This window comes from Mustela lutreola, chromosome 10 (genome assembly GCF_030435805.1).
Source record: "Mustela lutreola isolate mMusLut2 chromosome 10, mMusLut2.pri, whole genome shotgun sequence".
NCBI classification, from domain to species: Eukaryota; Metazoa; Chordata; class Mammalia; order Carnivora; family Mustelidae; genus Mustela; species Mustela lutreola.
In genome coordinates this window covers 34,723,486-34,738,012 of record NC_081299.1, presented here as the reverse complement: position 1 = coordinate 34,738,012, position 14,527 = coordinate 34,723,486, and the positions used below count along the sequence as shown (strand labels likewise).

The following is a 14,527-nucleotide window of genomic DNA, read 5'->3' as shown; positions in this document are numbered from 1 at the left end:
GGCCACCTGCAGAATTACTGCTATCTGACTTCATTTCCTCTGATTTGATGACAATTTCCTCACAATTACCTCGGTCATTAACATGGGCATGCCAAGCATTGTTCTCAGTGTTTGGGATGTATTAGTAAAGAACAAAAATAACTCTTAGTTGAGCTTATATACAGGTGGAGAGACAGACCATATACAAAGTAGTAAGTGTTGTGGGGGAAAAAAATAGCAGCATAAGGGGTTTGGGGACCAGAGTATACACAGTGGTAGGATTAGTAGCCCTCACTGAGAAGGTGACTTTTGTATAGAGTTGCAAGGTGAGGGAGTTCACCATGTAGGTATATAGCTGAGGTGACAAGAACTCTAGGTTCTAAGAACCATATAGCTATACTATCCGGAGAATTAGGAGACAGTTCAGAGATCATGGGAGACTAGACTGCGGAGACTAGACTGCGTACGACCCTCTCTGCAGGATTTAGGTTTACTGTTCTTAAAATGGAGATTCCTGCAAGGTTTTCAGCAGTAACGAAATCTAAGTTTAAAAGGACTACCCTCATTGGTTAAGCGTCTGCCTTCCACTCAGGTCAGGATCGCCACTTCTCCTTTTCCCCCTGGCCCTCCCCTTGCTTGTGCCTCAGATTAAGGTATTAGCAACAGAGTAGTGAGATTTGGTTGAATTCTGGATATACTTGGAAGGTAAAATCAACAGAATGGGATGCAGATGTTGAAGAGAAACATTAAGGAGAATGCTGTTTTGTTCTGAGTGGCAGAAAGGATGAGGAGTTGCCATCAGTTGAGCTGGGGAGAGTGGCAGAGGATCAGGAGTTCAGTTTTGGACACAAAGAGGTGGAAAGATTTAACTGGAAATGGACATGTGGGAATCAATGGCATATAAATGGCATTTAAAGTTTAGGAGTTGGATGAGATCACCAGGGTGAAAAAGTAGATAGAGAAGAGCCTCAAGGTCACTCCAGTTTGAAAGAAGCTGGGTTGAGAGGATGAATCCGCAAAAGAGAACACGGAAGCAACGGGAGAACAAGCAGGTGAGTGTGCAGGGGACCGCGAAGAGGAAGCAGAGGTGAGGGTCTCTCCTCAGGCTATGTCCTTAAATCTTCCAGAACGTTGATGTTCCTTCCATCCGGGCAAGCTGGATGAGCAGAGGCACCCCGGCCCAAAAAAGCTCTTATTTAATTTCCCCCTCCCCGCTACAGAGAGAACAGACAGATAGCAAGACTATTTATTGAATTCCTGCCAGCCGGCAGATCTCCCTCTCCCCTACAGGTAGGCCCAACCCTCAGCCTCCCACCTAGGGCCAGTGGGGTCACCGTGAGTGTGACCCCAGGATCCTTCTCCCAGACTTCCTGAAACACCGCCCGGACCTTTCTGGATTGCCTCAGACGCTCCGTTACTCCTTTCCCTCCATATCCTCCTTCTGGAAGTATGAGATGTAATCCAGCTGATCCTTGTCATGAGCTTCAAGATAAAAGGCCGTGTTGCTGCGGGGCACGCCACCTTGGTGTAATACTGGAAGCAAGAGAGGCGAGCCTGAGTCTGGGTGCCCGCTGCACCTCTGCTCCAGGTCCCCTCCCTCTCCCACTCACCTTTGGAAACATTGACTTTGTTGGCCGCCAAGATGTCCGCCTGAATGCTATCTATTTTCATGTACAAGTCCTCGGCATTGCTCTGAGGACAGGAGCAAAGGGCACCTGCTGGGGTCCCAGGGCAGTCTGGACTTGGAAGTGGGGGCGGGGCGGAGGCATGCTGCGGGCTCTGGCGCTGACCGGAAGGGCCGGGAAGGGAACGGAACCACGCCGGGGGATGGGAAGGAGCCCAAGCGCGGGCGGTCCCTCCAGCGGCAGGCCCCTGGGCGCAGCGTGCGCAGGGGTTGTGGCCCGGGGGAGGGGCGCTGTGGAGGCGGGACCTTCCGTGGGGGCCCAACCCTTGGGGGCGAGGACGCTTACAAGGAAGAGCTGGTAGAGCTCCTCTCCCATGGACCGGCGGACATGCTCCTCCACCACCGGGAACATCTGCACGAAGTACTGCGACCGCGGGCGGGGCGACGGGGTGACTGCGGTGCCCACGCCTGGGGCCCACCCACCCGCCGCCCCGCGGTCCAGCTGCCCCGCCACCCCGCCGCCCCGCCGCTCACCTCCAGCGTGAGGCTGGCCTGCCGCTGGCTGTTGCAGTGGTCCGAGTTGCCCATGGCGGCCAACAGGCTGTGCACCACGCGCAGGTGCAGCATCTCCTCCGCGATGCTCGTGTTGCTGCGCGCCAGGACCCTGGGCCGGGAATTCGGGCGGCGGCGAGCCCTTGGGACCCTCCGGCGCCCGGCAGCCCGAACCCCTCCGGGCCCCGCGGGCCCCGCCAGCTGGCTTGCCGCATTCCACCCCCATTCCCATTCTCCCTGCCCGCTTACCGGATGGCTTTGGCCGCCGCGGCCTGCTGCAAGAACACCGGCAGGTGGGCGGTGAGCTGGGGAACCAAGGAGTCTGGCGGAGGGGGCGGCCGTGAGGCAGGCGGCCCTGCATCCCAACCCCCACCCCGCCCAGCCCCGCAGCCTCAATCTGAGCGACTCCCTACCGTTGAGGATTTTGGGCTGCAGTTTTCTGGTCTCACTGACGGACGGTATCAGCAGCTCCACCAGGCCCTTGAGCAGCTCCTGGCACACGTCGTAGTTGACCAGGTCCTTGATCAGCTCGATGGCTGTTGAAGGGCAGAGGCCCTGGGGAGGCCTGATGCTCCAAACCACCCCCGTCCGCACCAAGCAAGCAAAGACCCCCTTGAACCAAGTCGCTTCCTTTTACCCCCATCCCCTTCCTGCACTTTTCCTAGCACCTTTTTACCGTGCAAGGTGTGTGTGGGAGAAGCTGGGGAGGCAACACCACAGTCCTGCTGGATCTGGGGCTAAAGAGGAGGAGGAGGAGGGGGCCGAGCCTCATTCCCCTCACTCTCCCTTCACAGAACTAGCTACAGAGGGAGGAAGAAAGGTTGGACGGTGAGCCTACCCATCAAGGAGGCTTAGAGGCTGTCAGAGCTGGAGGCCCCACTGAGGTGTCACGGAGGTGGGAGGGGCTAGGTCTTCTAGGGGAGAAAAGATGGGCCAAGACCCAGGAGTGAGGGAGACAGAGCGAGTGGGTGGAGGATGTGTGGCAGAGAGTGAGAAAGGGTTGAAGCCAGGTAGACTGCAGTAGTTTCTGACAAACCATATATGGATCCCTTCTTTCCCTAGGCTTTCCACACAGCATCCCACTGAAGCTCACCACAACCAAAAGAGCTTTGCTTTGCAATGACACTGTCTCGTTAACCCTGTATAGGTCCCAGGAAACGAGGCATAGAGATAAAGCACTTTAGTTAAGATACTACAGCCAGGAAGGATGTGGGAGCATAAAGGAAACACTTTAGATTAGGAAGGAGGAAGGAACTAGAGTTTATGGAGGGGGGTTTTCCTAGAGATACTTTCCAGTCATTTATTCATTTCAGCATTACCCCAGTCTTTGGGCAAGGCTGCCCTAAACGCCTTTTGCTCCAGGAATATTTTTGTCAAGAGGAAGTCATAAAGACAGAGCTGGAAGAGGGCAGGGGAAGTTGGTCAAGTGATGGGACACTGGGATAAGTGTTATTTTAAACTCACATGCTTGCTACGTGGAAGACAGAAAAGACAAAACATGCTGTTCTCCAGCTGGGTAGTCAGGTGTGGGGGCCTCTCTACGCTAGGGGGAGCTAGGGGGAGCTAGGGGGAGCTAGGGGGAGCTAGGGGGAGCTAGGGGGAGCTAGGGGGAGCTAGGGGGAGCTAGGGGGAGCTAGGGGGAGCTAAGACGTCGGGGAAGCTAAGACGTCGGGGAAGCGCAGTTCCCTGACTAGCTCATTTACATACCAGAACTCATAATAGACACATGGCAACTATTACCACTAATATCTCTTCGAATAGTGAAAATTAACCTTTCATGTCCCTGTCAAGAAAGTTTTGCCCAGTAAGGATATGCTTGAGATAATTCCCTGCCATGGAAGAAAAGCGTTTGCTGGCAGGTTGTAAAGGCACCGCAAGCGTAGGGGGATCAGCCAGTATCCGTGAGGATGGGCACAGATCTTTCCGCACAGCGTTTCTTTTCTGCTTTAATTGGCTCTTTGGTGTAAATACCAAGGGTGTTTGCAGAATGAAGCATTAGAGAATTGATAGTGCAATTTTTGGAGGCCTTACTTAGGTAAGGCTAAATGTTTGTGTCAAGAATAGGTTCTTGGGGGGCGCCTGGGTGGCTCAGTTGGTTGGACGACTGCCTTCGGCTCAGGTCATGATCCTGGAGTCCCGGGATCGAGTCCCACATCGGGCTCCCAGCTCCATGGGGAGTCTGCTTCTCCCTCTGACCTTCTCCTTGCTCATGTTCTCTCTCACTGTCTCTCTCTCAAATGAATAAATAAAATCTTTAAAAAAAAAAAAAAAAAAAAAAAAAAAAAGAATAGGTTCTTGGGATCGCTGGGTTAAGCAGCTGTCTTCGGCTCAGGTCATGATTTCTCAAGTCATGATTCCAGCGTCCTGGGGTCGAGTCCCACATCGGGTTCCTTTAACAGTTAAACAATACTGCTATTTGGGGTTCCAAGGCTCCCTAGGGTTGAGCAAAATTTTAAGATATGCTGTGTTTTCTCCCCCAAGTCAGTAAGTATTGTTCTAGAAGACTTGTTTAGAGTTGGGGGGAATCAGAGTGAACAAGAGCAGCTCAGAGCTCTAGGAACGTAAGGCAGGTGGATCCCACAACCCAAAAGATCGTGATCTGGGGTGATACCGAGAATCCCATACTTAACCAGCTGAGCCACCCATGGCCCCTTAAAAAAAATGTTTCGGACCCCTCCCCCTCGGAGCAGTGGGTGGGGCAGCTGTGACCCTGCGCTACTGGTCAACCCCACCATCTCACCCAGCGGGCTCATTTGCACACCCATGGGTGCCATCCTTCCTACTACATTTTTGTTAAAAACTGCACATTTCCTTGTTTTCTTGGACCAACATGTCTTTTCCAAAAATCCCTTTCACAAATTTTCCTAGCAGTAGCACCGCAGCATAGGAACAGACGCCAGTCTTGGAGAACTGTAGTTAGTTACAGAAAAAGTGGCAAACATAAGCTAAGTACACGCTGGTATCTCTTCAGATTAAATGTGTCCCCTTTTACTAAAGATTTCTGGGGAGAGGAGTGTTTGCAAGTTTGCCTCATTTCTGAGCTCAAAGGAAAAGTTTCCAATGTTTCATCTGTTAGGTATGGCATTTGTCATAGTTTTTTGTAGATATCTCTTATTGAACAGACATTAAATTTTTAGACTTATTTCCTATTAAGATGATATATATGCCTTTTTTTTTTTTTTTTTTTTTTTTTTTTTTAATCAGAGAGAGAAGGGGAGAGAGCGAGCACAGGCAGACAGAAAGGCAGGCAGAGGCAGAGGGAGAAGCAGGCTCCCTGCCAAGCAAGGAGCCCAATGTGGGACTCGATCCCAGGACGCTGGGATCATGACCTGAGCCGAAGGCAGCCGCTTAACCAACTGAGCCACCCAGGCGTCCCGATATATATGCATTTCTAAATGACATATTATCCCTGGCATATGCTGCTAGATTCAATTTGCTAATATTTTGTGTAGAGTTTTTGCAGCTATCTTCATGAGTAAGACTGGTGTATAGTTTCTCTTTTGCATGCTATCATTGATGGATTTTTTTATATTAAGATTAGGCTACCTTAAAAAAGATTAGGCTAACCTTAGAAAATGAGTTGGGGGTTGTATTCTCTTTTTCTAATCTTGAGAAGAGTTTCTGTAAGACAAGAATTTTATCTTGAATGACTGATAGAATTCTCTAAAGCTGATTTTAGAAAAGAAATACTGATTCGGGGCACCTGGGTGGCTCAGCCAGTTGAGCAGCTGCCTTCAGCTCAGGTCATGATCCCGGGGTCCTGGGATTGAGCTCTGCATCTGGCTTCCAGCTCAGTGGAAAACCTGTTTCTCCCTCTCCCACTTCCCTTGCTTATGTTCCCTCTCTCACTGTGTCTCTGTCAAATAAAATCTTTTTCAAAATGCTGATTCATTTTTTTTTTTAATGGTTAGAGGACTATTTATGTTTTCTCTTTCTTCAGAAGTCCATTTTGTTAGGTTATAATTTCTAGCAGTTTTCATCTACATTTTCAAACATTGAAATAAGTTCATGATATCTTTTTATCATTTTAATGTGTGTAACATTTTTAGTGGTGTCTTTTTTTATATTCTTCATATTGACTATGTGATTTTTCTCTTCTGGATCAAATTCTTTTGCCCTCAAGTCCTATGGGGGTAACACACATGGATGCCTGCTTGTGCAGTGGTGTGCACTACAATGAGAAACACTTATCTCAGAAAACCTAAATGTTACAGTCAGTAAGCATGCCTGCCTTTTGCTCTAAAGGGGGAAATATCTTTATTTTCCAAAACTGTTTGCTCATCAGTATCCTTGAAAAGATAGTCTGGGACAAAGAGCAGTCGGTATTTTATTTAAAAGACACACAGAAATATGACAAACCTGTAGATAATTGTCCACTAGGGCCATTATTCTTTTGGTAGTAGTAATCTTTCAGTAGACATTCTTAGCTTGTTCCTTAACTTAGGGGCAAAGTGTTCAATGTTTCACTATTAGATTTTTGGTAAATTTTCTTTTTTTTTTTTAAATCAAGTTGGGGAAGTTCTCTAGTTCTATTTTCCTGAGGGTTTTTATCAACAGGTGCTGACTTTGTCAAATGCATTTTCTGAACTGATTATTTAATAATGTAAGTTTTCTTTTTTAGCCTGTTAATTTGGTAGATTAAATTGATTGATTTTTTTGAATATTGAACCAACCTTGCATTCCTGGAAAAAACTCCAATTGGTCATGGTATGTGATTCTTTTTACATATTGCTGAATCCTAATTGCTAATCTTTTTTAAAGATTTTATTTATTTGATGGAGAGAGACACAGCGAGAGAGGGAACACAAGTAGGGGGAATGGGAGAGGGAGAAGCAGGCTTCGTGCCGAGCGGGTAGCTAGATGCAGGGCTGGATCCCAGGACCCTGGGATTATGACCTGAACCCAAGGCAGATGCTTAACAACTGAGCCACCCAGGAGCCCCCTACTTGCTAATCTTTTGCATCTATATTGATGATGGATATTGATCTGTGCTTTTTTTTTTTTTTTTTTAGGATTGTATTTATTTATTTGATAAAGATCACAAGTATGCAGAGAGAGAGGAGGAAGCAGACTCCCTGATGAGCAGAGGGCCAGAGGCGGGGCTCGATCCCAGGACCCTGGAATCATGACCTGAGCCAAAGGCAGAAGCTTAAACCACTGAGCCACAGGTGCCCTGAGTGATTTTTTTTTTTTTTTAAGATTTTATTTATTTACTTGGCAGAGAAAGAGCACAAGCAGGCAGAGTAGCAAACAGGGGGAGAAGCAGGTTCCCAGCTGAGCAAGGAGTCCAATGTGGGACTCAATCCCAAGATCCTGGAATCATGACCTGAGCCAAATGCAGGTGCTCGACTGAACCATCCAGGAGTCCCTGGGTTGGCCTTATATTTGCAAAATTAATTGCCGGAAAAAACTTCAGAGCTAGGATGAAGATATTTCTTCTAAAGAGCATTTCCCTTTCTATTGGCTACCTGGGCACTAACTATTCTGAACCATTTTTGTCCAAGTTCAAGACTTGAGGTTTTCTGGACCACACAGTTGGGTTGTACAGTCCATGCAAGGTCATTTGAGAACCAGCTTACTTCTGGCTTATCCTTATGTTGAGGGCTTTGTCTTCCCGGGTCCCAGCTTAATGTATTTATGCTTGAGGTATCACACCTCCCACCTGGGGCAGGCCCTGGGTACCTTCTTTCTTGCCATTTGATACTGCTTAGTTTCTTCAGGATCAAAGTGGCCTCAGGTTTGAGTGCTGGACTTATCATTCTGGGTTCTCACCTTCCCCTAGGTTTTGGTCTGGTAATTGCTTATTGTACTATATATTTTTTTTCTTTTACTTTTTCTTTTCTTTTCTTTTTCTTTTTTTTTTTTTAAGTAGGCTCCATGCCCAATGTGGGACTTGAACTCACAACCCTGAGATCGAGTCCCCTGCTTTGCTGACTGAGCCAGCCAGGCACCCCTGCTCTTTATTATTAAGAAGATTACAAATTTCCTTTTAGATATTTATGGTATGATGGTGAATAGATATTTGATTTTTGCCCCTGGTTCCTAGTACACGTTCAGAAATACCCTTGGAATCTCCAGAATGTGAAGTGTCCTTTATATGTTAAATGAAATAACTGGGACTCTTTATATGTTAAATGAAATAACTGACTGGGAGCCTGGGGACTGATCAGTAGAAAGACCAAGGCATGATTACAAGATTGGAACTTTTAGCTCTATCTCCTGACCTCTAGAGAGGGGAGAGGGCCTGGAGAGTGAATTAATCATTAATAGCCAATGATTTGCTCATCAATCACCAATAGCCATGCCTACCTAGTGCAACCTCCATAAAAACCCTGGAGTGATAGGTCTAGAGAATTCTGGATGGGTGAATGCACTGCAGTGTGGGAGGGGAGGGTGGTGTGCCTAGAGCAGTCCCCCAACCCACACCTTGCCTTATACATCTCTTCCGTTTTCCTGTTCGTGAGCTGTATCCCTTCTACTAAACTGTTAGTAGTAAGCAAAATGCTTTCCTGAGCTCTGTGAGTTGTTCTAGCAAATGACTGAACTTGAAAGGGAGGAAGGCTTGCATGAATTCCCTGGCTTTGTAGCCAAGTTGGACAGAAGGATGAATAATATGGAGACCTAATACTTGTGATTGGCATTTGAAGTGAGGGCAGTCTTGAGGGGCTGTGGAGTCTCAAACTGTCTCCAAACCTGTGGAGTCTGAAGCTAACTCTGGGTAGTTAGTGTCAGAATTGAATTAAATTGTAGGGTACCAGACTGATGTCTGTGGAGAATTGGATAATTGCTTGGTGTGGAAATCCCCCTTCCCCCATTTGGTATCAGAAGTGTTGTGACTAAAAACGACTCAACATCCAAACTTCCTAGCCTACCATTATCAGAAAAAAGAGTCTTCTTCACCTGCCAATTGTTACCTATTCTTCTAGACTCACTTCAGCAACTAGATTTCAAGTAGCTTTGTCTGGCCTGTTCTCCCTCTGCCTCCACTCTGGACCTCTGAGGAGTAGGTGTCCTGTGTCTCTGGCCATTTGCTCACCATGGAGTCCTGCTGTCATCCAGTAATAGCCTCCCCACTACTGTGAACACCAGTGAACATATCTGAGGCGCCTCTGCCTCCCCTGAGCCTCAAACCAGTCCAGTCCATAAAAGTTGAAGAGAATTAGCTGGATTCCACATTCCCGCACACTAGAGACTACTGAGGTGATGGCAGCCCAAGACTGTGGAAACTGCCAGCCTGGTGGGAGATGACCTCAGAAGAGGCTCTGCACTGCCCACTGCGGCCCTCATCTGCCCTGAGCCTGGGAGCCGTGCCTGGCCCTGCCTCTTCACAGGCTGGAGATGGTGCAAGGCCATCCTTCCAGCCCCGCCATGGCCAACTCTGAGAGAACACTTGGAAGCCAGGACCTTATGCTTCCTCGTCAGCCTAGAACTGAGCCACACGCCTGAGTCCTCACGGCAGAGAAGGCAGGCACACGGAAAGGTGAAGGGACTGCAGCCTCTCCTGTGCAGTGGGGGACAAGGCGCAGGGGTCCAGGGGCCAGTGACAGGAGCGCACAGATCTGCAGAACATGCAGAGCCGGTGTCTACAGAAGGCTGCGTGCAGCCCTTGCAAGCTTTAACTACAAACACGCCTAGGGTGCCTAACCACGGACATGTGCTGGTGACTTCTAATCTTGTCGGAAGACTGTCACTGACAGTGCCCAGCAGCTCAGTGAGTGGCCTGTTCACCTGGAGGCAGAGGCTGGAGAGGCATCCAGCAGCCCCATCCTGGGTCTCAGACTCCATACACTCTTCTCCTGCCTGGTGCTGAGCGTCGCCAGCGGCCAACACTCCCAGAAGGAGGGGGGCTGACTTCTCTCCAGGACTCAGAGTGCTCTTTGGCAGGAAGGAGAACCAGTTTGGGCTGGTGAGTCTGTGTAAGGAAAGGTACCAGTAAGGCCTCTCTCAGACTTCCCTTGTCTCAAGTCCTGGGTCGGGGTGGGGGTTGGGGGGAAGCATCCCATCCACCGACACTGCAGAGCCACGGAGCACACAGAGGCCCTGTCCTGAAGTCCCGCACAAAGCCAGTCTTTTCTCTGCCTGTTTTTCCCAATCACAGAATCAAAGATTTACTCTCTGGCAGAAGGGCTCTTAAGGACATCCCTGCAACCCCTCCTGGTGCTTAGTATTCCAGGGACAAGCCTTGTACGGCAGCCCCTTTTCTCTCTGGAGCAACCTGATTCAGAAACCGCTGCTTCATTAAGAAACACTTCCTAGGGGGGCACCTGGGTGGCTCAGTGGGTTGAGCCTCTGTCTTCGGCTCAGGTCATGATCTCGGGGTCCTGGGATCGAGCCCTGCACCGGGCTCTCTGCTCAGCGGGGAGCCTGCTTTCTCCTCTCTCTCTCTGCTTGCCTCTCTGCCTACTTGTGATCTCTGTCTGTCAAATACATAAATAAAATCTTTAAAAAAAAAAAAAGAAAGAAACACTTCCTAGGATGTTCAGCTATTGCTTGCTGCTGGGCTTTCTCCTTCTTTTTCTCCTCCTTCCAGGTCCTGCAGGAGAGCCCTCCCAATCCCAGTGGCACCCCCCAACTCCATCCTCTGCTTGCTCAGATGTGGTTCTAACTTGGAATCACAGAGGGAGAGGGACCAGCTTATGACCTTCCCTGGCTTCCCCCAAACATTCTCCCACTTGGACAAAAATGCAGCCTGGGATGCTAGCCTGGTGCATGAAACCCCCAAGTCTTTCTCACCTGTTCTCTTATTGTTTGGTTGTGAAACTTTCTTCCTTCTTTTTGAATTAGTGGGGTTTCGGATCTGCGTGGTCAGCACACCCTTGTGCCCAACTCTGCTGGGCGCAGGCTGCCGCAGCACACTTTGCCTCACCTTAGGAGTTGGGCCCTTCCAAGCTACAAGCTGGCCGCACCTTACTGCCAGGACACCCAGGAAAAACACTTGCCTAAGCTTAAGAGAATTCTCCTGCAGCAAGAAATGACTCAAAATACTCAGGGTGGAAAGAATGAGTAAAAATATTTTTATGAAATTTCCCTGACCATAGGTATTCTCTGCCTACATAAGACCAAATTCTCCAGGAGGCAAATATCTGCTTTTGCCTATTCACTTTATCCTAAATGCTTACTAAGCCTTCATTGCTGGTATATCTGCAACATTGGAACTTCTCGGAAAAATGAAGATTTATTCACTGAATCATTTTTGATTGAGTTTTAAAATTCACAGCTGTCTATATTTACCCCCAAAGTGAAAGGGCTATTCTCTACCCGAATGTCTCCATAGGAACCACAGCCAGTTACAACTCTTTACCCACTGGGCAAGGTCTGAAGTATAGCAGAGCCATTCAGAAAGCAAAGGGTGATGGGGGATTACCGTCTTTGGCAGCTTCGCCTAAAGCCTGTATTGCTGACAACACTCCACTGTCTAAATTGGATCAGTCACTGATTAATTCATTTGTTTATTAATTTATCTTATTTTTTAAAAATATTTTATCTATTTATTTTGACAGAGACAGAGAGAGAAAGAGCACAAGCAGGGAGAGTGGCGGGCAGAGGGAGAAGCAGGCTCCCTGAGGATCAGGAAGCCCCATGTGGGGCTCCATCCCAGGACCCTGAGATCATGACCTGAGCTGAAGGCAGATGCTTAATGGACTGAACCACCCAGGCACCCCAATTCATTCATTTATCTAACAAAATACTTACTCAGCATCTTCTGTGTGCCAGACCCCTGTGCTAGGGCTATGAGGAGGACAAATTTATAATCCCTGTCCTCAGGGATGACACAGTTTAATGGCAGATACCAGTAAGGAAACCGGTAGGTATGCTGTTGTATTGTAAGAGCCATGGGAACAGAAAGGAAGTCAGGTTGGTGTGAGGGTATGTTGAGGAACTGGGGGATAGAGACTCAGGAGAAGGCTCTCTTGGAGATAGTGAAATGTGAGCTGACAAAGCTATGGATGAGAAGGGAGGGACAGAAATGAAGAATGTGGCAAGTGCAACCTACCATTAGGGCCAGGCAATCAGGGAGGTCTGGCTGGGACATGAGCGGTTGGGTCACAGAGTGAGAGCTAAGCCTGAGCTAAGCCTGTCTCTGAGGAGACGGACTGGCTTCTGAGGACTTGGCACATGCCAACCTCCCTATAAGGCAGGTGTTTTTTCTTGTCTTTCATTTCTTTTTTTTTTTTTTTTAAAGATTTTATTTATTTATTTGACAGAGAGAAATTACAAGTACATTGAGAGGCAGGCAGAGAGAGAGAGAAGGAAGCAGGCTCCCTGCCGAGCAGAGCGCCCAATGTGGGACTCGATCCCAGGACCCTGAGATCATGACCTGAGCCGAAGGCAGCGGCTTAACCCACTGAGCCACCCAGGCGCCCCTCTTGTCTTTCATTTCAAACATTTAAAAAAATTATTTAGAGAGAGCACGCACATGCACACAGGTGAGCAGGGGGAGGGGCAGAGGGAGAGAGAGAATCCCAAGCAGACTCTGCACTGAGCGTGGAGCCTAATGAGGGGCTTGATCCCACGACCCTGAGGTCATGACCTAGGCTGAAATTAAGAGTCAGATGCTCAACTGACTGAGCCACCCAGGCGCCCCTCTTGTCTTTCATTTCAGAGGAAATTGACTCAAAACTGTTGAGTATTTTGCCCAAGGCCAAACAGATAAGAAGTAGCAGAATGACTCTGTTGGATTCCAAAGCTCATACTCTTCACCTCCAAGCTCCGCTGCCTCAGCTCACGTGGAGGACGAGGAGGACAGACAGCGTGGGCACCATGCTAGGGAGATGGAGATTAGTTTAGAGGTGAGAAATAGAGAGATCTGAGTTACAGCAGCAGAGACAGAATGAACTAGAGGGAGATCTAAACGATATTAAGGAGTTAGAGTTGACTGGTCTTGTTAGAAGTTGGTTGTAGGCGGAAAGCAGGAAGGGCTGGCTACATTTCCAAGCACCGGGTGCTTTTCACTGGGTTTGGGACCTTGGAGCTGGAATCTCAGGCGTCCAGTTCTGAACATGGTCTGTGACATCCAAGGCGAGATGATCAGAAACAACGGGAAACAATGGGATGGAGCTCAGGGGAGCAGCTGAGCTGGACAGAGGTCACTCAACTGCTCTGCCCATCGGCCACAAAATGGGAATAACAATTGTGCCTACTTTGTTAGCTTGTTATGAGGATTACCGAGTAGAGAGCTGGAGGCGTACTTAATGCGGAGTGGACACCTTATAAAGGCCAGCCACTCGTGTTTCTGTCACTGTCGGTGATCACTAAACCGTGGGAGTAGATGAGGTACCACAGACAGAATGGAGAGAGAAGAGCAGGGGACCTGGGACTGAATCCTGAGAGAAAAAGAACCTGCACATCAGGGGCTGCTAGAGGGACGGGAATGTACAAAGGACTGAGCAGCAGTTTCCAGAAAGAGAGGGGGAAACTAGGAGAGTTCCCGGTCGGGGAAGGAAGAGACCCAAGTATTCAGGGCAGAGTGTGATCAGGAAGGTGAGAGCCATGGAGAGGTCATGCCCTGAGGGGAGGCTGAGAAGCAGCTCTACCGTGCCCACACTTTTCTTTTTCTTTTCTTTTTTTTTTTTTTAAAGATTTTATTTATTTATTTGACAGAGAGAGATCACAAGTAGGCAGAGAGGCAGGCAGAGAGAGAGGAGGAAGCAGGCACCCCGCTGAGCAGAGAGCCCGATGTGGGACTCGATCCCAGGACCCCGAGATCATGACCCGAGCCGAAGGCAGCGGCTTAACCCACTGAGCCACCCAGGCGCCCCAGGGCCCACACTTTCATTTGACAAACTGGTGGGGTCCGTGTCAGCTACAGTGCTTTGTGCAGACGGGAACAGCAGTAGACAAAACAGAGGCAAAGGGTGGCCCACTGGCACTCACGGAAACTTCAGTGCAGAAGGGAATCCTCCAATCCAAGGAGGAACCACAGAACCCACAGCCTGTCAGCCTGGGAAGAAAGTTCCTTGATCACCTGTCTGGGAGCTGAAGACACCCTGAACAAATGACTTGCCCTGGGAATCACAGTGAATAGGATACAGGGTCGTAGCTCAGTCTTCTTTGGACAGATGGAAACTTAGAAATCACGTTGCACCTGGGAACTGTGGTGATGGCCTGTGACTAGTTCCCTCCCTCCCTCCCTCCCTCCTTCCTTCTCCTTCTCTCTTTCTACCCTCCTTTCCTTCCTGAGATTTATCTGGGGGTGGGGGGTGGGCGGGGGCTGAGCGAGAGTCTAACTGCGCCACCCAGGAACCCCAGCATGCGACTATTTCTAAGGCACTCAGCACTGAGGAAGTTTGTTTTATAATTTTTTGCTCCTAGAGCCTTGGGAAACCCGAGTCCCAGTTCTTCACTTCCACGCGACTGCCACCTGCTGGCCAC

At 48.9% G+C, this 14,527-nt stretch overlaps 1 protein-coding gene across 9 annotated transcripts in view; it reads right to left on the bottom strand.

Annotated features, from left to right (window-relative positions):
• Positions 1 to 1,211: 1,211 nt before the first annotated feature.
• ARMH1 (armadillo like helical domain containing 1) overlaps positions 1,212 to 14,527 on the bottom strand; it is a 52,489-nt gene continuing 39,173 nt past the window's right edge. For 7 of the 9 annotated variants that reach the window (XM_059135540.1, XM_059135541.1, XM_059135544.1 and 4 more), the window contains 5 exons: positions 2,569 to 2,691; positions 2,405 to 2,477; positions 2,138 to 2,267; positions 1,950 to 2,027; positions 1,212 to 1,512 (listed from right to left, as the gene is read on the bottom strand). In XM_059135540.1, coding sequence (XP_058991523.1) covers positions 1,264 to 1,512; positions 1,950 to 2,027; positions 2,138 to 2,267; positions 2,405 to 2,477; positions 2,569 to 2,691 — 653 coding nt within the window. In that variant the 3' untranslated portion in view covers positions 1,212 to 1,263. Of the gene's footprint in view, positions 1,513 to 1,589; positions 1,672 to 1,949; positions 2,028 to 2,137; positions 2,268 to 2,404; positions 2,478 to 2,568; positions 2,692 to 14,527 lie in introns of all 9 variants that reach the window. The other 2 variants (XM_059135547.1, XM_059135548.1) reach the window with 2 other exon arrangements.